The sequence below is a fragment of the Branchiostoma lanceolatum genome, chromosome 1 (assembly GCF_035083965.1).
Source record: "Branchiostoma lanceolatum isolate klBraLanc5 chromosome 1, klBraLanc5.hap2, whole genome shotgun sequence".
NCBI lineage: Eukaryota > Metazoa > Chordata > Leptocardii > Amphioxiformes > Branchiostomatidae > Branchiostoma > Branchiostoma lanceolatum.
Window position 1 is genome coordinate 5,991,087 of NC_089722.1, and position 24,948 is coordinate 6,016,034.

The window sequence follows — 24,948 nt, forward strand, 5'->3', positions numbered from 1 at the left end:
TTTAAAAATATGAAAGAACAACAAAATTCTATAACGATTTAGGTGAACATCGCGAAATAAGATATTGATTTGTTTCTTCGGAGAAAAACCTTGTCGGGAATCAGGAATGTCTGCTTGGTTACGTTAGTAAACAGGTAATTATTTGTGGGAGGTGTGTGGTCGTGGGTGACCCAATCGAGCCGTTGACGTCCATTTCCTGCTGGGTCAGTGCGGGCTCGATAGCGCCACTGTGGGCACGCTTTACACGGACTTCCCACGGAAAATACTCCATCCCCAACTTAACTCGGACTTTCACCAGGACGTTTGGGTCCTCAGGGCCTGTAGAAGGATAACATGGCGGCTCTAAACAGGGAACAGGAGCGCCAGCGCCTGACTAACATCATCCGACAGTGGAATGCCAACAGACTCGACCTCTTCGAGCTCAGCGAGCCCAACGAGGTACGTCGGCTAGATTTGTGGAATTTTGCCTTTAAAATCCAACAAGCTTTTGCTCAAGATTACTTCTCTGTGATTGTGGTATTCATTCCTGTCTGTCGTTGGAAACCGTTATTGTGAAACCCCTTCAACTGGTTTGATAATCGTGTCAGTTGGAGCTGTTTGGATTTGTGTTCTTGCGTCGTGAGTTGTCTCGTGTGGCGCCAACCTTCCTCTTGATTCATAATTTTGAACTCTAAACATCATCAGATGCTGTAATTTAAAAAAATACCAGCATGGACGAAAGGAAAACTCTACTTAGTTCAGAAAATAACGAAGACATGAGTTTGTTTGAAAACCAGAACGTATTTTCAACGTTCTAGTCTGTTTAAATTTCCATTTTTATCGTCCGCTTGTGGTGGGAGCAGTTTTGAATTCTTACTCATCCGAGACCAGATAAGAATCTACAACCCTAACGATTTCCACTCTTTCCAGTTGTCAGGCAGTCACAGGAAAAGTTACAGATGTTACCAAAAGTCAGAAGTATGGTCTGATGTTCTGAATGAATGTCTAAACATTGTGTATTCAGGGTAATGTCATAGTATTTTGTTGTGAACGTAGGGATAGTCGGTTTAAATTTTGTAGGGCGAGACCATTGGGAATATTATGGGTGGGTCACTTCCCAATTCCATGCCAAAAACTTCCGGATAGACCGGTATAAAAGGAAGCAATGCATATGCATATAGGGGAGGGGGATTTTGAGAGCCTGTGAGCTTGTTTGGTACATGTATCATATGTTTACATACTAAAGACTCCTTTACTTGTATCATTATTCAAATCTACCATCCCTGCCCAAACCTGACTGTTTATGGATTCCAGTAGAAGACGAAGAAAAGGTCATCTGAGGCATTTTCAAATTTGAACTGTGGTGGTTTACATGTTTTGGGCGGATATTTACGTACCCTGCTTCCATGAAAAGGAATGCCGATGCCCTCTTGTTTTTGCACAATGAATGTTTGACACATGATCTGTCCTAGCCTTATGCTGGAGGCATACTTGTCAAGCGGCCAATTATTTCACCCTAATGCCTGTTGACCTAGGAATAGCTTATGACAAGGGCGGAACTCATAATTATGCATGGGTCTGTTTTTATAAATCTACTATTGTGGAACTACTAGTTGTGTAACATTATGATTATGACCCAGAAAAGCAAGAAGATATCATAAAACACAAGTTTGGGGCTATCAGTTATATTGGTAACAATGCATGACACATTTAGAATTAAGGGGGCATAAAAGCAAGTACATGTAGTAAACTAAACTGTTTATATTGGTACATTGGTAGCAAGTATGTAAGTTTGTAGCAAGGTGGTTGGGATTTGTGTTATCAGCCCCCAAAAGCAGCCTAACAAAAACATTCCAGAAACAGATTCATTAATGTACATGGACTATACAGTATGTTGGTAGATTTCCAAAATGTTGCCATGCTTTTGTGATGTTGGCAGTGACAAATGGATATATTGATGATAAAACCATTCATGCTCTGGAGACGCTCTCCAGTGCTCTGGGTACTGATTAGTGTTTTAATGCTTTGCCGGAGACATTCAAATGGTTTCCAGATCCAGTTGAAATGGCTTCATTCCAAGCTGTTAGTATTATAATTCTATTCATATTTTAATTGTGTAAAACCAAGATTAATGAGAGTCATTCTGAAATGACTCACAGCATGGTTAGAACTATATCATGGCTATGATACAAGGATGTTGTACTCATACTGTGATGAATCATGTTACCAAAGTGCTAGAACATGCACAAGCAGACACAACCCTTGCCTCTTCCCAATCTTGTGCCATCTACCTGAAAGCAATCTCTGGTCAGAGGTGCTAAACACATCTTTAATGGTCTAGACAGGGTGCCCCTTACATTCTCATACTGGTCTTGCCTCCGTTGACCAGGTTGCCCATAAAATCAGGCTTTCAATTGCTCCTGTTTATTGATCCCTGCGGTCTTCAGAACGGTGCGGAAAGGGCGACCTAAGTGTTTCTGGTGGTGTAGGTTTGATTTGGAAGCAAGTTTGGTCGATGTGGCCGTGTGCTGAGCCTTTCACTGGACAGCAGTACAGCGGGACTGGGCTAATGGTATTAGGGCCGTCAGTATCGATTATGGGGTAATGGAATTAGAGCACAACCTGGACTGAACTTTGTTTTGAAAAATTCTGATGTCATAACAGTTTCATACTATGTTCTACAGTAAGTGTTGTGTTGTGGGAGTATATTCTTTGTTTCATGCTTTCACATGAGGTCTGAAAATGTTTCACTTTATGTTGATGGGGAGGTTTGGAGAAGATATAATTGTTTCTTCGTATATCAAACTTGAGTCTATCAAAAGAATATGAATGAGTATAGGATGAATATTGAAAGCAGTAAAAAGTGTTGGATCAACATGGATGAGTTCATAAGGGCGATATCAAATACTACCCCACCCGCTACACATTATACAAGCAACTTTTATTGTTCGGTTTATCAACTGTAAAGCTTTCTTTTATTGGGTCCAGTTTTATTGAACCTTTTTATTGCTGTCAATGACTAATTGATGATGTCAGTCACTGGTATTGATAGTAAGGATCCTAGATATTCAAAAACAGGATAGTCGAATCACCCATGACATATGACTCTTTCTGTATACTGCATACATATATTGATCAACTGACACATGTATGACTATGAATACCCTGGTCATATTGCAGCCAAGAACATATTACAGTAATACACCTTAGCCCTGCACATAGAATTGTAAATTCCCTTTCAAACTCATGTAGAGACTCATTAGTCATTTTATCAAACAAAAATTATGATAGGTAAGGTAATTGATTATTTCTTGTTTTTTTTCTGGTGAAACTAAGTTCATCGGTTAGAAACAAATTGATCATTTTGTACATTATAGACAGTCTGTTCTTTTTCTCTCGTCCCTTTGTCTTGATGTACATATGTATGCATGGTGGCACAAACATATAAAGGTTACAAGTTGACATCTGGAGGGGTGTAGACTATATATGGGGGGCGTGATAGGTTGGCATGTTTTCTTCATTGCAGTGGCGCATACATACTTTTGAAATTTCTCTCAAGGTCTTGAATACCTGCCAAGATTTTGTGTTCAATTAAAAACACAGCTGTATGGGTTGTGCCCAATCTACGCCTATGTCACGTCTCTGTGCAGATGGAAATGATTCGTATCTGGAATTGATCATAAAACTCTTATATGGAACGTTGGAAGCTAAGTAATTGGTAGGAATGGATTATTTCAACTATACGGTTGTTTTGATATCAAATAGAATGTCTTGTTGCTATTTCATACAAAGAAGTAAGGAAGACTCATAGACTTATTGTAAAGCAGATATCTTCATCATTAGTGATTAAGTCTGTAAGCATTTATTAATATTATACATGTACTTATGACACATGAGGCTCATGAACTTCCGAAGCAAGTTTCTGTCCCAGGACAGAGGGATGCGTCTTGGAGACAGCCCTTTGATACAGGCAGATACATGTAGGTGTACAGCCCTTACTTTCGGCCAATCCACACTCAGGGACACTGTAGCGGTAGGACAAGGTTTTAGGGGATGAGCGGATCAAAACCTAATCCTGCGTGAGACCTTCTGCGTTCAGGGGAAACTGCCCAAGGATTGTTTATGCTGGCTCATTCACTCACTCTGTGGAGCTTGCTTGAAACCATTTCATGCAAGCCAGAGTGTTTTGAACATCCTAGAAAAGGTGAAAATAGTATGCCTGATAGTCACAATAGGATTTCATTGTTCAAAACTTCCTCCCTCTTCTGTACAAACAAAGCCCCTTGTTTCTTCTCCTGTTCAGTAATGTTGACTTTGGGTGAGGAAAACACTTTCTGACAAAACTGAAGCTCTTGTTCTGAATGACAATGAATGTACACCATTGTCAAAGTAAAAGGAAAAACACTATAGTCTAAGACCCCGTTCACACTCATTTTTTTCAATCGCGATTGAAGTATAATCGCGATTGTTCGATCCGATCGCGATTGAACGCAAAGAAACTTTTGCGTTCACACTGCTTTTCGCCAAGTGGATTAAAGTACGCCGTGATCCGATCGCGATTGAAGCACGATTGAAGCATGCTATCGGCGATCATCTGGTAAATGTTGTTGTTGTCCTTGTTGTCCTTGTTTTGTGTCTATTTTTCCGCTAGACATTGTCACTTGGTGCGGTAAATGTCCCTCTTTCGGTGACATTTCCCCAGTTTGGCCTGCACCTCCTCTCTCCCCCAGATTGCGATGAGGACCCTGGTCTCCTCGTCGCGCCATCTGCCACCAGCTGAAGTTACTGACGGAGTTTTATTCTTCTTCTTGGGCATTGTTGACGATGAAAAGTTGTTGTTGTTGTAAAAGAGCGATCTGACGTGCGGATTGGGTTTGTTTTCCCGCGCGATGCGAACTATGACCCCACGTACCCGCATGTATGACCTCCCACCCCCGGAACCAGCCGAAATCTCCGCCGATCGCGATGGAATGAATCGTAGTTGTGTTCACACTCAAAATTTGATAGGATTGGATTGGATCCGATCGCGATTAATCCAATCAAACTACCTCCGGAGGTAGTTACAATCCAATCGCGATTGGATCGTTTTGGAACGTTCCAATCGCGATTGGGAGCGTTCACACTGAAAAAATCAATCGCGATCGGATCGATTCAATCGCGATTATACTTCAATCGCGATTGAAAAAAATGAGTGTGAACGGGGTCTAAGTGAAGTATAAGGCTTGCCATTGTTCTGTACAAATGAGTATCACAGGTGCCGTTACAGACAGGAGAGTTGTGTATTGTCCTCGTTCACAGGCATTAAGCTCCAGGTCAAGTTCAATTTCATCATCGCTCTAATTGTATCTGTCAAACAAAAGGATGGCAGCCAACACCAATACCATGGTTACTCCATTGAGCGTGCTTGGATTCGAACTCTTGACTCTGTGATCCAGGGGTAGCATTGCTACCCACAAGATCATCGCAAGCTCATATCCTAAAAGTTTTTTCCCAGGCTGACACCAGATATTATTAGCAGCATGTCCAAACATAACAACAAACAGACAAGTGTGTACTGGTCTGATGCTGGTGTTTGGTGCAGCTCTTAGTGTTACTGGGTCAGGGGATTTATTTACATGTGGGTAATGCCAAACTGTTGTTTGTTAATCCAGACTGATGTTTATATGGTTTGTTTACTCAACCCACAGTTTGGTACATGATAGATAGTGAAGAGACAACATGTCATCTGATGAAAACAAGTTATTTTTTCGAAAGCAAAGTAGAAAAGGTGGATTAGAAATAGTTTGATTTGTAAGTGAAGTTTGTGGGTCACTAATGTTTTAGCTGTTCCAAGCAGACGTTGGTTTCTTTATCTTACCTTCCTAAGTTAGCCCTTCTAAATCGGTCAGAGAGTGACAGTCAGGAAACATTTGTCCCTACTAACGTCTGCTTGGAGATGAGGGTGTGTTTGGCCCAGTAGGGTGGGGCTGTCTGTGACATCACACATTCCTGTGGATAGGGACAGGGTCAGACATACACCAGAAATAACCCTGACTGCAACCTCTGTTTGTTGATAGCATTTCATTACCTTTGTCCGCTTTTCCAATGTGACTTCACAGAATCAGATATAAATGGGTTGTTACAATTTTCCTCTTTAGATTAGAAAGGGATTTACTTCTGGGAAATTGCTGAATTTGAAAAAAATCTTGTGATCAAAGGTTTCGAAGGCTTTTTTAAGTTTTTAAACTCAGAAAGGAGAAAGGCAGTATTGGTAGACGCAGAGTTTTGTGCTCTCGGAGAAAGCATCGGCATCTGGAAGCATTTCAAAGTAAGCCTTTTGATAATCATGTAAGGAAGTGAAATGCTTGAAGAGAGTTGTAATTTCTTGGTCTGAAAGTCCCAAATTACACATAACATCGCCATGACTGATCGTTTGGCCATTCAGATACATCCTGCCATGCTATGTCAATCACAGAGGTCTCCCACAGGAAGTACATTCCTTACTACTGACAATAAGCAAACAGCACAAGTACTGTACCAGTCAGACCTCGTTACTGTATTACAGAAGGTTTCACCAAAGTCACCCCATGTATGTCAGTTTGATAATGATATGATGTAATAGAATGATGTAAAGCCATAAAATGTTCATTGGTGATTCATGTATGTTTATAAACACTAGATGACAAATGATGGCAAACATGTCAGGAGCTCTTGACTTGTGTGTATTGTGGGTGTATTCTAGTATTCGGTGAAGAATGTAGTTGTTATACATGTAGAATGCTTTTTGTTTGTATCAAGCCAAGGACTTTTTGGTCGGTCACTTGGTGTCTTTCTGTTTACAAGGACAAAGACGTCATTACCTTGAGTTCTGTGGGAGGTACAATGTATTCGTCCTTGTGGTGACATCTGTTCTGCTGATTGAATTATATATATATTTGTGAGCAGTAGTGAAAGAAGGCGTAATTAAACCTTTTGAAGTGTTAACAGTAAAGACTCTAGAATTTCATTCAATGCTTTTTCATCTTCTGAGAGCTGTAGACAAATGAATAAAACTGATGTTTACAAGACATCCAAATACCGATTTGAAAAAATACCATATAAGCAGAGTGCATGACAGAAACCCAACAAAAATGAATTTCGCATCCCTCTTACTCATTTTTCATTGTAAGACCTTTGAGTTTGAGAAATTCATGTGTTTAAAAGACTATGAGCTTGAGCCTGTGTCTCATTCAAGGACATGTACTTCCTGTGCAGACCTGTGTGGAAATCAGTCAATAGGAAACATGCTGTTTGCTATGAGCCTATAATGAAGGGTTAGGAGAGAGGAATCCAGTCAGAGTTAAAGCACAACATCCTACAACAGGCGAAGAACTGACCTCTGAGTCATTGTGACTTTGTAGGGGAAACCAGGCATGCAAAATGCCATGATTTATGGGGTCTTGTAAGGTCAAGGGAGGGAAGTTTGGATTAGTTTGGGTGGTTAGTCTTTGTTGGTAGGATTGAATGAATCTTTGTCCCATTATTTGAACCATCTAAGCAGATAATTTGTTACATGCTAGCTTCAGGAAGAGCACAAGTTTGAAATCAGGATTGACAGTTTCTGAATATGTTTCATGGCTGTTTAAAGGAACCAAAACCTTGCCCTGGGGAAGTCGTAAAGGGAGTGCTCCTACTGTGAACTGCCCAGCAGGTTGAGGGCTGGATTAATCCCCCATAACCACATAAATTCATAAAAGGATTAGATGTCTGCCAGCCTGGAACAATAGCAGGGACAGATTACCATAATAACTGTCAGAGAATTCAAACTTTTTTCTGTACTGGTTTTTCTATGAACAGTATCAAACCATGCAGAATGGCCCAGATATCTATCAAAAAGTCACATAATCCAAGGAAGTTTCAATCAGATAAGATCCCTTGGATAATCAAGACAATGCTATCTACAACATTTCAGTTTGGGGGAAGCCAACCTTGTTCAAATTTTCAAACTTTCAAATCGACCCTGTCAACGTTGTGTTAGAGTGTCTAAATGGATATAAATTTCCAATGTCTTCCCAACATTAGCCTAGGTTGTGTGTCTAGAAATATGACTTGGGATTTTTTGCGTCTTCTTGTTGTTGTAACCAGCATAGAATAGGGCTCTGTAGAACAGTACATATAACTGCTAGCCAATGTCTCAAACTAAATTGCAAGCCAGTGTTGTCATTACTTTATTTCTTGGCTAACTGTCCTTCAAGCTAACTTCTTTACGTGTAGCCATACTTCAAATTCTTATATGTTATCTATAGAATTCAAACATGACTTGAAGAGTAACTTGTACATGGTAAACTTTCTCAGCCAGGCCTCCACTGATGTGCACTGTACGGCTGCCAGACGCATACTGAAGGCTATAGTTTACATTATCCCGTATTTATATAGTTTTACTGGGGTGCCAGACACATGTATCATTCATTCATTGGACTCTTTCTATACTGTAAGATAAAACTAAACCTATCACCAGTTTTGCAAAAGGACATGAAATACCAGTTACGAACAAAAGCTTGAAGTAACAAAAATAAGGTAAAATGATTTGATGGTGTGTGTTTATTCAAGCTTGTTGGTATTTAACAAGGTTCTAATGAAACCTACCTAGAAAATGGTTTGACATACTGCCACATTGCAAAGTTCTTCCGAAAGAAGGATGTTTTTGCTGTGAAGTTGTTATCTTTTGCTGTGAAGTTGTAACACTAAAGATGACATGAAACTTTTTGAAAGTTTGGCCTTTGCTGCAGGAGCAGTGTCTGTGACAGTCAGGTTACCAGAATAGCCTGGGGCAGGATGTGGTATGGATTATATACTAAATATCTGTGCCAGCTTTAATCGTGTGAGGAGAAAGAATGAACTGGACAAATCTATGCCAACTGGTCACCTGAAAGAAAATCAGCTCAATCATTTTCCATACCCCCTACCATCATGCCTATAGTGGATTATCCCTGAAAGTGTCATCTGAAGGAGGGCAGAGTTTCTAGCTGAAGAATCACTTGTCCAGCTGTGCTACCCTGTGGGAAAACAGAAGGTTCCCTCCTGGGAAATATGAAGAAACTTCCACCACACAGTAGGCCTGATCCTTCTTCAAGTTCCTGCTCCTGTGTTCCTTCTGGATTGAATGCTCCTGCAGACTGTACTGTAGAACGTAACATAAGGCACAACAATCTTTATTGACACAACAAAAGTGCAGTGACTTTCGTAAGGTCTTCTAAAACTTTACTTAGTATTAGTAACATACAAAAGAACTGGATACAAATGGCTTAACCTACATACAATATAAGAATAAATCAACATGTCGAGTTTGATGTATCACTTATACTACTAGTTTTAAGGTCTAAACATTCTTTAGGTACTCTAGAACATATAACCAAGCCAAGCAACTACAATTCATAGAATTCAATAATACAACGGTATGCATCAATTTATCCTTATACCAATATAGGCAATAGTACTCTGAAGCAACTTCAGTAAAAATGTAGAAGTAAAATGCAGTATCCACATAATGAATATCATGTGGTGTAACCTGTAGTAATTAACTTGTCTCCAACAAAGGCAGTGTGGGAAATCTTCCCACTCCCCTGCCTGCAGCTATGTGCTTTCTTTTGTTCTTCAGGTGTTTCCAACTTGCTTTGTCCTATTGTCTCTTCAGTTTATAGATTACAGTGTAGAAAAGTGTGGTTTCGTCACATGTGCCCGTCTAGATGATAGCTTTGAAAACTACCAATTTATGAACCAATTTATAACTTACAAGCTCTGGAACTTTTACGCTAAATACTTGGACATCTATCACACAGTTCTTAGATTTGTAAGATGTTTTCATATCACAGAGACTTTCCTCTATACCAAGGTAATTTTCAGGTCAAAGGGTTAATTTCTTGTCTGAAGGGTTGGAAAGACAGAAACAATGGCCTTTGACCAACTGGTAGGCATGTGAACAAAAAGATTAGATAGCTCATTCATCAAGTAGGATAATACTAATAGGCTGTTGACAGCCACAATGTAGACTTGCCTAACATGTTCACTAGTGTATGGGGACAACTCAAATGCAAAGCAGCTATCAGAGATAATAGCCTTGAATGTTTTCCAATCAAGTTGTTGTTGTAAACATCTTGTCTCTTGTGAGGGGTCAGGCTTTGGGAAAAAAATACAATGGAGTAAGAGTTTGGACTCTAAAGAAAGCTTTTGATATTTAAACTTAATTTGTTTGGAAATGTATCTAGAAAATGAATTCAGATCTAGGCAATCTTGTTCAGTGATTTAAGAAATAGGTTTTACTTTTAGTTTTTTTTTCTACAGACATTTCTGCCTAGGTTTGTAGAAGTACTCGTATGTCGTTAACGGTAATTAGGTGGGAACAATTAGTTTATTCAGGGGTGAAATAGGGGAATTATCACTGTTTAAGGAGCTGAAAATGAGGGGAAAAAAGTCAGAACAGAATTTCTTATTCTTTTACTATGGGAAACAAAAGAGCAATATCAAGGTGGTAAAAATATTGGTCATGCAATAGAAGATATCTGAAATAGATACTTATGTCGTGTGTGAATCATTGTGTAAGTTATAGTTGAAATTCGGGTCACAAAGTGTCCAAATCAGAAGTCTCAGGTTGTGTGTTATGTCTAGACATCTGCAGTAAGCCTTGTCACACCTGTTTCACCTCCCATCAGCCCAGGTAACCACAGGGTAACCCCAGAGGTCAGAAGGTCATGACCTCTTCAGCCCTGCCCACTGCCACTGTGGGTCAAAAACCAGTCAACCTCCTTGATCCATCCTATTTTTACCTCAGGCAAAGTGACCCCTTGTCTATAGAGGTTATGTTTTCTCTAACATTTGGTTGCTGGTTGGTTCACCTGAAGTGAAAACAGGATAACTTAAAAGTCTGTGCTTGAGAACTTTATTCAATTTCATCATGAATCAAGATTGCAAAATTTGCAACCCTAAGACTACACATGTTCTTTCAAATGTTCTATGTGGAATTTACAGTATTAATTTTGTGAATATGTTTTTGTTTAGTCAACAGGAAAGAATCTGAAAACTGCAGCTGTTCCTAGTGTTAGAAAAGACTGAGTGAGCTCACTGTGTGATGCATTGCATAGGGGTTCCAACCTTTTGAATCAGGGGCATCCTTAATTGTAATCTCAGGCTGTGTTTACAGTGCTTCGGGTCAGGAGCCAAGGGCAAGGCAAACCACAGAGCTGAGAAATCCTATTGTTAGTTGACCTTGAGAAGGTGTGTGTCTTGAAGTTGAAGTCACAAATCTCTTCTTACAGTTTTGGGCAGCAATTTGTTTTGTGGTTATTCCTTTGATTTATATAATCTGTGCATCATTATAATATATCAGTCGGTGATTGATGGGTAAGTTACTCATAATGACAACATAATTAATCACGTCACCTGCCCTATTTTCTATATGCTGTGATTTCACAAATAAGTAAGCATCTCCAATAGCTGGTTGTTTGACTGGTATTTTTTTTAATGAACTCCAACTAGTGAACATACAACTGATGTACCGTATGTAAGAGAATACCAGCACAGGTGGATTTCAGTGTTATGTACATATTTTTATGTAGGGCTTGCTCATATTGGAGACAGTACGGTATTCAGCTCCCTCTGAGTCGTACTTAAAAGCTTATTTTCATATCTAACTTTATCTTTAAAAAGTTACCCCCCTCCACCAGTTTGAATGGATTGGCTGTGTTGGCAATTATAGCTTTATGAGCCAGAAGTCAAATATCAGATGATCTACATCATGTAGCCAGAAATGAAGGGCTGTATGTGTGATGAGGTAATGGAAAATTTAATTTGTTCCTTCGCATCTTTCTTGACAAGCAATGCCAAGTTTGAAGTAAGTGCACACTGGTAACATGTTGCTTGAAATGAGAAACATACTCTTTGCCCCTAAGGGAACTGCTAAATGAGAGAATATGTACTAAGTTGAACTAACTGTCATGCGATGATCGGATTGAACTGTTGAAAAAGGAGCAGATAGATATATTGGAGAACTTTCTATGGCAAAATAAACCTATTTCATTTTTTTTTTTTTAAATTGGGTGCCACCTGGAGGTTGTTCACAAAGTCAAGTTTATGTGGCCTTTTGAACATAGTGGTAAGGTATTGTGTGTAAATATGCTACCTCCTTTCAGTACCACCTGCATTGTGTGTTTAGATCTGGGTCAGAGACCCCCTACAGGATTATTCCTCTTGCTTTATGAACCCTGTTGGGGATCAATGCCAATCTGGGGTCATGTTCTCAGGTCATAAATCACAAGATACAAAACAGTAACTGTAGAACTACTGGGTTTTGATAGTGGCACCTTTGTTTTTTTTCTTAGACCTTTGGTTTGTTTCATTTTTACTTTTCTTAGACGATATTGAGGGTCCCAAAATGCTGCTATCATGTTATGCTATTAGCATGAATATTTTAAATGGAATGTATTATTGATGATCTTGCAGAAGACCTTGGTCAAATTAATGATCCATACTTCCCATGCAACACGAAGCCAAGTTATCCAGGTGCTGTTCTTTGCTACTTACTTAAGATAAAAGAGAAAATTGCACTGTCCTGTTTTCAACTTTCAAAAGCTTTGAAAGAAATTTCTTCATGAACTTTGTTAAATTAGTTTGCAAATAACAACTTGAATAACTTATAATATAAGGGATAGCTTTGTTGTCAGTTCTGGAGGAACGTGTATGCTATTACGCCTGATGTTTGTTTGGTGTGACTTCTGCTACAGTAGAGGTCCAGACTCATAATTACATCAATGTTGGGAGCAGACTTTGATGAATTGTCAATTCAATTTGGTGGCAGTGGCAGGATGTAAGCCAGCCAGTCATGAACTGCACACATCTGTCATGGCAGGGGAGGGCACACATTGTGAAATAACTGGGGACTGTACAGTAGTCATTACAGGGGAGGGCTCCCATCACGAAATAACTGGGGACTGTACAGTAGTCATTGCAGGGGACTACATACATTAAGAAATAACTAGGGACTGCACAGTATTCATTGCAGAGGAGGGCATACATTGTGAAATAACTGGGGACTGTACAGTATCTATGGCAGGGGAATCGAGGGGATTGCACACATTGTGAAATAATTGGGGACTGTACAGTATTCAAGGCAGGAGAGGGTAGACATAGGACTGTCCAGTATTTGTAAAAAGGAATGGCACATATACAAGTAGAGTTTTGTTTACTTTACAATTTTGGTAGCAGGAGATGGCACAAGAAGTGGGGATTGTCCAGCATTTTCATCATGGGATGACAGACTTAGGGACTGCTCAGTATTCTTGGTAGGGGATGGCACACAAAGCAGTACAACTTCAATTAGTCCAGTTGATCTACCCTGGCTTGAGATGAGCCCTACACAGCTATGTTTGAACCTTAGCCCTGATAACTGGTGTGGCAAATACAAAATTTGCAGAGATAAGCCCTTATGAGGAAGAGGTTCAGTGCTCTTTGGAGTAGATTGGTAAAATATTAAAAGCTGTTCTCTGCAGCTGTTTATTAGATTGTACTGAAGAGTTATGGGTTCTTTTGTGCAGTGGTAATAAGGTGAAAAGCATGCGTCTTTGTGGGAGATTGTACAGTAATCCCCTGTAGTAAATTTAGACAGTATTTCAGAGGTAAACTTGGTAAGGACACTTAGTCAATACCTTTGTGTCCTTGAAAATGGCATGACCATGTAGATTTGCATTGCTATACCATATGAAAGTGAATAGAAAGTCTTGTCTTCTAAGCTGGAACAAAGTCAAAAAGTCCTTTGGAATTGTCATAGAACGGACAGCATATTAATAAGGGATGTACAGAATGTTATGAACGTTCGTGTGTGAACAATCGTATAATGAAAATGTTGCAGAGTGACTCTGAAACTAAAATGTACATGCAATGTACTTGCACTGTATGATATTGCATGATGTTTTTATCATATTTACTTGTTGATTGTAATATAGAGTTTAGGTCCCCCTATTGGTACAATCTCGTAGATGGGTAAAGCCTCCAAGGTGTAAACGTAAGTGTCTGTGGTTTTAATCAGGTGTTGTATAACCAAGACCTTGAGAGCACTGCCATTTTTGCAGAGATTGACTTTACGTCCAAAAGTTTTACACTTCTACTCACTCAAAGGATCATCTACTGATCCTAGTAATATAGCAAAGTGCTGTGTTCCATTAGTTGTGTAATTTTATGTTCGGTTACAAATTGTGTACAGCAATATATTTTTGCATGTTCATAAGACATAAAAAGTAGAAATTTTGGCAAGCATGTATGCACAGTTTAAATATAGCCATACTGCTGCAGAGAGCGCACAATTGGAGATCATAATTCATACCATACCTTATTATTGTACTTGTAGCTAGCTGTGCTGTAGCCAGATGTGCCGGTACATGAACATTTTATTTCTTCACAACTCAGCATGTAATTGTTAGTATTAGGTTTTGAAGAAGCTATAGAAGTTTTCACTTGCAATTTCTGTTTTGTTTACAAGTTGCAGGTGGTAATTTCTTGCCCAGGTCAGAGAAAGCATGTGAGATTTCTGTGTCATGCAGATCTGGACATTCCAGCTCATCTCCCATGACTGCTGACTGTATCACTTTTGTTTACTCCAACCCTGAAATGTAAACAAGCATGGTTACCTCCTAGGGGGTGGGGCAATGCATTGAACATATTCATAGTTCATTAGGCATGGGGAGAAACCATTGTGTTAGGGGGTCGTTATGTGAACTTGCACTCAATTATTTAACTATTAGCAGTTTGTAAAACAATTAACAAGACACTTCTCTGTTTTTCATTCCATTCCAGGCATGTTTCCTGTGATTTTGTTTTTGTAAAGCATTCTCACAGTGGTTGGGCGGCAACCATTCACCCACAAGTCAATGACTTTCTTTGAAAAGAGATCTGTATATATATGGGAAGAATTTCGGCAGGAATGCAACATGGAATTTCCACGGATGCCTGTTCATTTGGGTCAGAGAAGAAGGCTATTTGAGAGTTTGAAAAGTTCCAAATTGGGAGGAAAACTTTTGGAAAGGAAAATGCATTTAAACAATTTAGGTTAACTTAACATATCCATGTTAAAAATATAAGCAGATATCAAGATTTGGGATTGGAACTGAATGAAATTTAGCATTATAGATGGCTACACAAATCTAGATGACATTTTGTAATATCTCCAGCTATCTACTGTATTCCGTCACATGTCTCGGAAATGCCCCTTCTGACAGAAGATGTTTTGGATTGTTTTTTGGACCAATTAGTACCATACTATCCTGGCAGGTGTAAGGGTCTAACAGGGCCAGGTCTGTCCACGCAACCAAGTTTGTACCAGGCAAGGCCCGAACAAAAGAGGGAAATTCCTTTGCGGGCTTGTCCACATCAAGTTTCTGCTTGGCTTTTACAGTGACATTGGAGCATTCAAGCATGGGCAATCCTATAAAAGGGCCACTGAATGGCACGCACTTAGAGCCCACATGTTTTCTGGTTCTAATGGGAGAGATAGCCTTTACCACAACACAGGTTCACTGCTAGGTGTAGTTAGTTTACACTTCACATGTATGTAGCTCTTTTTTTAGAGAACATATACTGTATACTAGTAGCTTTAAGACAAGTCATTTCTGTTACTGTTCTTCATGTCAATCAAAGAAATAAAAGATTAATTCAAGTAGAAATTGTCAAGACTGTAGCTAGATTAGTGATAATCAAAATTGATCAAGTTGTCATGGCAACAGAAATGATATAATTGACCATAGCTACGACTGTCTTAATAGTACTTATTTCTTTTCTCCTTTGCAAGGGTAGTTTCCATACACTGTTTTTTTTGTGAGGCCTCTGTTATGAAATTTTTGCTACTATAATTGTGCCTGGTTAGGTGGTGAAATATTGGTGTGCCTTGTGGCCAAACAGGTGCCTGTTTTATGGCGGCATATATTACATGGCAATTGTCACCATGGGACAGTAATCAAATCAAGGGTATTGGATGGCAGCCAAGAGAGATATGTATTCAATTATTTCTCTAATCCAGAGGACGTGATATTTTTAATTAGATTTGAAAGATAGGTGATATCTGAAGAATTCTTTTGAAGGTATCTGCATAAAATGATTTCTCAAGAGAATATACATGTACATTGTATGTGATGTTGTTCTGATGATAACACTATAATGATCTCCCTAGAAATATAGAGCAGGATGGGGGGAGGGTTCCAGGCACAGGATATGTGTTGCGAGGGGGAAGGTCTGGAGGGGGGCGCACACCTCTCAAAAGGAGAGGCTGTTGCATTTTGCCTTTTTCAGACATAATGGAGGTCATTTCCTGCAACTTCAGCTGAAATTTCCAGTTTTTAGCAAAATTACAGGCTTTTTTGGGTAAAAATTGGAAAAAATACCCTAACTTTGAAAATCAACAGGATGGAGCTGGGATTAGAACAGGGTGGAGGAGCGCCACTGTTCCATTCTTTAGGGAGATCCCTGACTATTGTATAGCTCTTTGGAGCCATTGAAAAACTTCCCTTATTCATCTCAAATGCTGGTTTAAAGGTTTTGAAGATCACAAAATCATCAATGATTTATCGTATCCTATTCCCTCCTACATCGAAATCGAGCTCCAAACTCAAATGGACTTGGTATATACTATCGGAATATATACTATAACATGCCATTGAATTTCTGTTTCTTTCGCTGTAACTTCTTGTTATTTTTTATGATTCCTTCACACATCCGTAAATCACTTACCAACACAGTGAGGTTAAAGTTCAGTGAAAATGTCCATTTTCCTTACATCGTGAAATTTTGTTACCGTGAAGGTAAAGAGAATTTTGTATATCATTTACTTTAACATGTCTGATAAGGTTTGTTTCTTATTTCACAGGACCTGGAGTTCCATGGAGTTATGCGTTTTTTCCACCAAGACACGGACTCCAAGGAGAGGGTCACCACCAAGTGTATCCGTGTATCCAGTACAGCAACGACTGCTGCCGTTATCGAGACTTTGGTGGAGAAATTCCGACCAGACATGCGGATGTTGACTACGCCTGTGTATGGCCTGTATGAAGTTCATGCAAATGGAGGTGAGATTTTTAGTTAATGAATTTTTCACTTATATCAATTGTAGGTATCTTATTTGTTTGTTTGTTTATTTTATTTTAACAGCAGAATAGTACATATCATTTAAAAGGCTTTTTTCAGTGTGCCCTGGGATTTATATCAACTCAAAGTTACAACAAAAGTAACAGAAAAAGTTAAGCAAATTACTAAATGCTACAAGAATAGCATATACTGTACCTAAGATCATACTAATGTATATTTTGTAATTATCATTGACATTAGTAAGTTTAACTATACAACTATACATGGACATACGTCTGGGGTAAATACTCTTTCATTCTGGAGCTTTCAGTGACTTTGAAAATATTTGTGAATTTTGAAAACCTGTTGTGACTTGTCATCACCCTTGTCTTGTGCTTGTCAATCATCATTGGGGGATGGAATGTTGTTGGTTAATGGGAGATGTGATCGGAATAAATAATCAAGCACATTCTCTGATGTCAACTGTTGGGAGAGTGCAAGTCTTTTTATCAAGGCGTCATTGTTTCGTCCATAGGATTGGTATTTTTGTAATCTGCAGTTTGGATGTGAGCTGCTAGGGGGCTCAATGCTTAGTTGTTTCTTGAGTCGAGGCATGTCCTAAAAAGTTGTGAAAATTTCTTTGTGACTTTTTAGTTGTTCATAGAACTAAGTTTTCAAATTGTAAACCAACCAACCAACCAATTAACGAATTAACCAACTAACCAACCAACCAACCAACCAACCAACCAACCAACCAACCAGTGAATGCTATTGCAAACATGCCCTATTTGTCAAATGAGCCCTGGACAAGCCCTGAATGGGGTGCTGACTGAAGACACATGTCCCATGTCACTGCCCACACACTGCCCCTAACACAAACTCCTTTTCACAGAGGAAAATCACATTCTTCACGCTGCATACCTTTCCCTACACTACAACCTTGGCCTGTCAGTGGGGCATCCTTAAACATACCTTGTTCTCTTTCATCTAAACAGGAAGTTTTTCATTTGGAATTCATTTTTTTGTGTGTCAAACACTTGTCTTCCTGCTAGTTACTCAGAAAAGGTGCTATTATTGCTGCATTTCATAGATACAAAGATAAAACCACTCTTATTCATTTAAAGCATAACAAATTGAGGTATTAGGCTAATTTTCTGGTCTAATTTCCTGCTGCTTCCACTCCATACCAAAATCTTTCTAAAAGATAAATGTGTCCGGGGAATTTGACTCTTACCAATTACATTGTAGCCTTTCTGTGCCCTGTATATATATATACAACAGTAGGAGGAAATCCTCCTTCTAAATAAGTTATGAGACCTGTTTTCTTTTCTGTGATTGTAACAAGAAAGATAAGAAAACCAATTGTCACAGTTTCTCAAATATCACCATAGCAAAGTGTGTTATGACAAAAATGAATTAGATATGAGATAGAGAAAAGCATGTACTTTCAAACAACATGTAAATCTTTACTCATATACTTTGAAATATGGTAGTTTTGAAAGGTAAAAAAAAAGAACAACATGTTCAAATATGAAAACAATTGAAAGTGACCAGTGGTTGAAATGCCCCCCTCTTGAAGTCAAGGTTAGCCCTACCATGCCTCCTGATGGTGTGACTTCCGCAGGATTGTTTTGAAAGCTCAGTGTCCAGTGTTCAGAATGACAGGAATGCTGTGTCAGGGTGAGGTAAAGGACATTTGCTGAGTGCTCACAGATATATGGGCTGGCCCCTAAAGTGTAAAGGATGGAAAGTCATGTTGGAAGTGGAAAGCTATCAATGTCCCTTTCTCTATTACAGTGTTAGGTTTGATTCTATGTTTGCCATCAACTTTGGACTTTGACGCCAAGAAAAAACAATACGAGAAATATTACTGGTGTAGTATTTAGCAGGAACACTAGATGACAGAGCTTCATAGGGTTAGAAAGTTGAAACAAGGCCATTGCACATCATGTGAACTTAACCTATACAGGCTCAACAGCTGTCAAAATTAAACTAGATGACCTTGTGATTCTACAATTAGGTCATGCAATCTCAATTTTACAGATGGCATTCCCTAGACACTCTGAATCTTGTTTTTTTAGGGTGTAGGTCATATCTTGGTAGGATATATCAAATGCTAGGATTTATATCAAATCATTGGCATCCAAAGTTTTTTTTTAGCTTAGATTTTCCTACCACCTACATTGTACTGTATACTCGTTTATTTTAACTGGGACTTAATTTCGTGATAGGAGGGGAAAGCAGGTTTTTGCAACTTTGTTTGAAGTTTGTTGTTGAAACAATTCTGTAGCACAGAAGAGATACAGAACACGAATTCAGTAATTCACAATGTCCTGATTTTGCAGGAAGTTGTCTCCGCAAAGATAAGGCCACCGTGAACATTTCAAAATTTACAGTACTTTTTTTCCTTTTAGCTTCTCAATACTGCTGACTCTTCTTTCCTTGTTGTAGAAAGCTCTACCCAGTAGCAGTTCACTGACAGATCCTTCCCTAAGCAGTGTGGCATGTTTATAGTTGTTGTCCCTCTGCGGGCAGGTAACCTTGTCCCATATGGTCTAACAAGGCTCCCCTGACTCCCACTCCGTAAATGGCCTAATCCTACCTCTCCTAACATGGCCACCACTGCAAGCAAACAACCACACATGTAGATCACTCTACCAGATAACAAGTATCTCAATTATTTGCAAGAGAGTGCAATTCAGCATCATGTAGTTTGAGATGTAGCAAGAATGCTGAATGTGAGAAATAGGGCTCTGGTCTTGAAAAGTTTCATTGTCTGGAATGAACAGTAAACATGCCTCCTGGTGTAAGTAAATAAATCACTACCCATTTCTTGATGGGAACCAGGTTGAGAATGGAAAACCCAAGGCTTACCTCTGAGCAACTGTTTAGGGTTGTTTAAACTTCAAAGGAAAGTTAAACCACTGGTTTTGATCTATCATCTGTTTCCGTAACACTGTACGCAATGGTGAATTTGAGGATGAAAATAAAGCGAGTGCACCTGTAAAAGTCCAATTCATTTTTTCTCTGATGTAGTTTTAGCTTGTCATTGGTTACATGTGTGATATTGGTAGCTAATGATGATATGGAATCAATGTATTGAAAAAGTAAAATGGATCTATTTTAGTGATGCTGACTACCCAAGTCTGTTCATGTGATTTTTTTCATTTTCTGGCGTAATGAAGGATATGTATAATGTATTGTCTAGCTACATTTTTGTAAATATACCAAAAAATAGATATGTTTTACTCTATATCAGTAAATGCAAATTCAGGTATCTGGTATATCTCGCTATCATGTTGGGTTACCAGTTCAAAAGGTAAAACAGTTGAACAAATAAGTTGTCTTTTTCTTAGTCTTTTTCTGCAGCCATCTTGCCTAGAATCAAGTCATGAGTCTCTGTTTGTCTGTAGTAGATTGATAGCTGTTGAAAGGGACAGCATGTGCCAGGTTGTCCCCTGTTACAAACCAGACTTCTCAGAGTTCTCTGTTATCACTGGTCATGTGTGTGTGGCAAACATCATGTTCAAAAGTGGGGCTTTAACTTGATGCAGGACAAGGGGATGGTTTGTATCAGTGTCTCTGGAGAAGCAGTTGCTTTTCATCTAAAGTGTACAACCAAAGTTATAACTCACATCAAGCAGTTTGTGTACTTGAAAAAAGGAAATCCATGAAATTGATTTATGACGGAAATATATTACAACAACCAATGGTGGGAAGGAACTAAGGTTCAACAATGGTAGAAATTAGCAAATTTAAAAAACGAAGACATATTCATTTTTCTTTTCCCAACATGGTATCTTTGTTGATAACAGTTGAGTTCAACTACATTATGTATAACAGAAATGCAGGTGTTGAGGCTGACTTACGCAGCCACGCTACAGTACTCAGGGCGCACAGTCCAATTCTTTTCTATCCTCACAAATTTAGATGTTATTCTGACCAACCTTGCAGTTTTCTTAGCCAAGTCCCTAATGTCTTTGGTTGACTTTGCAAAGTTTATGTGCTGTTAGGTCTTCACATGGTGTTAGCATTAAACTCTGTCACACATGTGGGGTACAAATCGCCCACACAGACTTTGAGCCAGAATCCAGGGAGGCTTGGCTTTATCAAGACTGTTGTTGGAGTACGGTCTGGCTTAGCTAAGAAAAAGTGGGTTTCTCATGATCAAAATGGTCAATGACATACATTAGGGAGGGAAAAAGTTCTCTTCCTACCATAACATATTGGTTATAAGTTTGAAAAGAATATATACTACTCTCTGTGTGTATCATTTCTCGATCTCTGTGGTTTAGATTGTTAGACCCGTTCCAATGTTTATATTGTCGAGAGCCCCCCTCCCCCCATTTCTTTATACAGTATTTGGAATGTCCCCCAAGATGTGAGCTCCTAACCCCTTGCAGACAGCCTGTGGTGTGAGTGTAGAAACACAGGTGTGAGACAGGGTGCAGCTGCTACTGTCCATATCCAGTACTCAGGGGAGAGGGGTTTGTTAGGGATAGACCAGAAAATATAGAGAGGGGTCCATGTACATGTATTTATGTATGATGATGAGTGAAAATGTGCACTGCAAAATGTTTTACCAAAGATGTCATAGTTAATCTCTAAGCAAGGCAGTATCAAAAGGGACAACTAGTACCAAAAGGTGACTTTTGATACTGGTTGGCCCTTTTGATACTGCTTTGCCACAGATAGATCTGCTTGGAGATAAGTCAAATTGCTTATTGTGCTGAAAAGACATGTTGAAGTTTAAGTGTTATCCCTAAGACCTTTCCTGATCCACCCCTAAGGGGATGCTAATTTCTCTTTATCAGCCACCAGTGATCAGTTCAGTGTCATGTTATGCTGAACCTTGTAAGAAAACGTCTGTATAATGTAATACTTCCTTCCTGAGGGAAGCCAGGGCAGTCTTAACTGTGGTACTTCAGATATTACAGAGCCTTACCAGGTGATAAGCAAGAGCAGGGACTTATCGAAATATGCAGACTTTGCCATAATGATCCTAAATACCGTAAAGTTAAAGTATGTAAACTTCTCACTGCCATGAATTTAGCCAGACAGGAAATCTGTATTGGTATACTGATACCCAGTAGGAAGAAGGTTACTTATAACTGTCAATGTAGACATCTTAAAAAATCCAAGAAATTTAGAGGCGGCAAGTGTTATAAGCTCAGTCTAAGATGTTGCTTTTTTGCCCAAGGGTGCCTCGAGTGCCCAAGTTTAACTATTTCCATTCTGGGGGTGGATCTAAATGAATAGCAGAAGTCCTAACAGTGTTTTTTCTAGCGGTTTGTCTGTGCCAGAGGCTAAAAGTTGTCACGCTGCATCACCGCTCATTTATGTACTGGCACAGTTAAAGAGATCCTTAATGTCTGCAGCCCTGGGGACATAAGTTCTTTATCATTGATTCTGTGAAGTCTGACAGGATACTGTGACCCTTTGGATACCTCTGAGGTTGAGAAGCTAGATAAAGGCAAGAGAAAAAGTACTTCTTGCACTATTTTAGATAAAAACACTTTACCCCTATTCCTGTTTGAAAGCTCCAAGGATCCCAAGAAACTAATGGCAGTTGTAGGTTGCCTGTTTTAGGATTTGGACAATGTTCAAAAGTGTTATTAAGAGGTTAAACAGGAAATATGGAAGTTATCTGAAACAGCAGGGTAGGTACTGTGTGTGGGTGGTTGGTTTGAACATATGCCAATTCCAGAGTTAAAGCAAAGGGTGGTGTAATTATAGTTCAACATACTTGGAGATCTTTACATTTGTTTCAAGATACCAGTGTCTACATTTTGAGTGAAAGGAGCAGATAACTGTGTTCAGTTGTCTTGTTAAGGTCAGGACAATAAATAATCATAACAACTAGCTCCTACATCTCTCAGTTAACTTGACAGTAAATGTTTTCAAATCCAAAACGCTTGAAGGTGGCAATGGAGTCTGTATTAACAAACCTTACTTTTTTAAGTTTTATAATGATATACATATGTAGGTATTAGAACACAAGTAAATGTATGATTAAACAAAAAGGTTTAGGAGATTACTTCGGATGTTTTGAGTGACATCCATCACTCTTCTTTAGTTCAAGTTCATTCTAGTGACGCTGAAGAAGAGTGATGGATGTCACTTGAAACATCCGGAAGTAATCTCCAAATCTTATCCAGTTTAGAGATGGGATTGCATTTAGATTTTGCCAAGTTTGATTTGACTTTTCATGTATTGTGTCATGTGCTTTATGACTTTGACTCGAGTAACAAATTATGCCTTTGTGTTTCCAGAGGAGCGCCGGTTAGACGACAACGAGAAGCCACTGTTGGTGCAGCTGAACTGGAACAAGGACGACCGGGAAGGCCGCTTCCTGCTCAAGAGGGAGGACAACCTCAACGTTTCCGTATGTCTCCTGATCACTGCTGATTACACCCTGTCTGTGTTGTAGATGCAAACATGGGATATCCTAGCACTAGGATGTAGTAAGGGAGATACCAGGGCTATGCAAACTAGCTTGGCAAATAGTAAAGAAAAGCATTGCTCATGGTCTTTGACTTTGATCGTTACAAACAAAGGCGGAAGGCAGAAAAAGAGAGTCGGAAAAAGTACTGTTGAACTTAGTTATATAATGCTTTTTAAAATAATTTTGTATGTAAAGCCTGCTAACTGTGTGAATGCTCAACCAGATCAGGATAAGGTGCGATATGGAACTATTGCACATATCATAATTTATAAATATCAGAATATATCAGTTGTTTATGACAAGATTCAGACTGTGTTGTTGGCTTTACTGTGATTTTAGGGATTGATATCAATTTTCATCAAGCCATCTTTTGAACAAGTGTCCAAATTTACAGTCATCCAAATTCACACTCTAAAATTGAGGAAAAGGTCCATAATTCAGAAAACAGCAGCAATGTCACACCAGCAAAGTTCAAAGGATGTTGCCCTACTAGTGTGTTGTAATTCAAGACAGGCCTCAAAGTGTGCCAATAACTTGAATAAGTGACCCAGTGGGAAACATGGAAACTGTACCCAATGTTTGCTTTATCTGTGCTTGAATCAGCCAAGAAATACATGTCACAACTGAAAGTAATTAAGGTTTTGGAACCAAGAGCTGCATCCGTTGTGTTTAGATACATGCCAACAATACACAATGCTATGATTTTGAAGAAATAGCAAGAAGACATCACAGAAATGCATTTAAGTGCAAGGTAATCATGTTTGGTACAATATTGTAAAACTATTTGACGAATGTACATGTACTGATAAGATGAATGTTTCCTATGACTTCAGGGCACTGGTGACTACTTCGAAGACAAGTCCGTCATGCAGAACTTCAAGAGGAAACCCTCCAAGAAAGAGAAGAAGGAGGAGAAGAAGAAGAAAAAGAAAGAGGCTCTGGCTCTGAAGGGCAAGGAGAATTCTCCTAAGGTAGTCCTTCCCAAGGATGATGTAGGTTTCGAACTTGACACAACTTTCTCACATTCCACTCCATGTTCTGGAAGCACCCTGTCTCCCCCAAATCCAGTCTTTTTCATTTATTCCAGTCCTATCATCAGTGATTCACCTAAAAACTTTGTAGAATACTTCTAGTCGTCATCTTTTCTGATAGCTTTGATTCCCATGGCTTTGTAGTTTGAGACATGTTGACAGTGATTGAGCAAACTAGGCAGTGATATTTAAAACATCATTTGCGCTGGCAGAGGGATGTGTTGTCAATTCACAAATTGTGAATAATGTTCTTTTTAAAAAGCATAACTTGCCAATCAGAATCTTTTAATGTGTATTTATTCAGAATTGATTGACAGGTAGCCAATTCCAAATCAGTAAATTTGAAACAAAATGTCCCATTTTTAGCTTGACAAATTGTTGAAAGTAAACAATGGATTCTGGGTACAGAGTGATTTCAGGTTTCATATGCATGTG

The 24,948-nt window shown here is 39.0% G+C and overlaps 1 protein-coding gene across 9 annotated transcripts in view; it reads left to right on the forward strand.

Annotated features, from left to right (window-relative positions):
* The first annotated feature begins 155 nt into the window (after positions 1–155).
* The window catches only part of LOC136431041 (afadin-like), a 75,033-nt gene continuing 50,240 nt past the window's right edge, over positions 156–24,948 (forward strand). For 4 of the 9 annotated variants that reach the window (XM_066422257.1, XM_066422244.1, XM_066422250.1 and 1 more), the window contains exons 1-4: positions 157–438; positions 16,841–17,039; positions 23,310–23,422; positions 24,316–24,474. In XM_066422257.1, coding sequence (XP_066278354.1) covers positions 334–438; positions 16,841–17,039; positions 23,310–23,422; positions 24,316–24,474 — 576 coding nt within the window. In that variant the 5' untranslated portion in view covers positions 157–333. Of the gene's footprint in view, positions 439–16,840; positions 17,040–23,309; positions 23,423–24,315; positions 24,475–24,948 lie in introns of all 9 variants that reach the window. The other 5 variants (XM_066422281.1, XM_066422290.1, XM_066422301.1 and 2 more) reach the window with 3 other exon arrangements.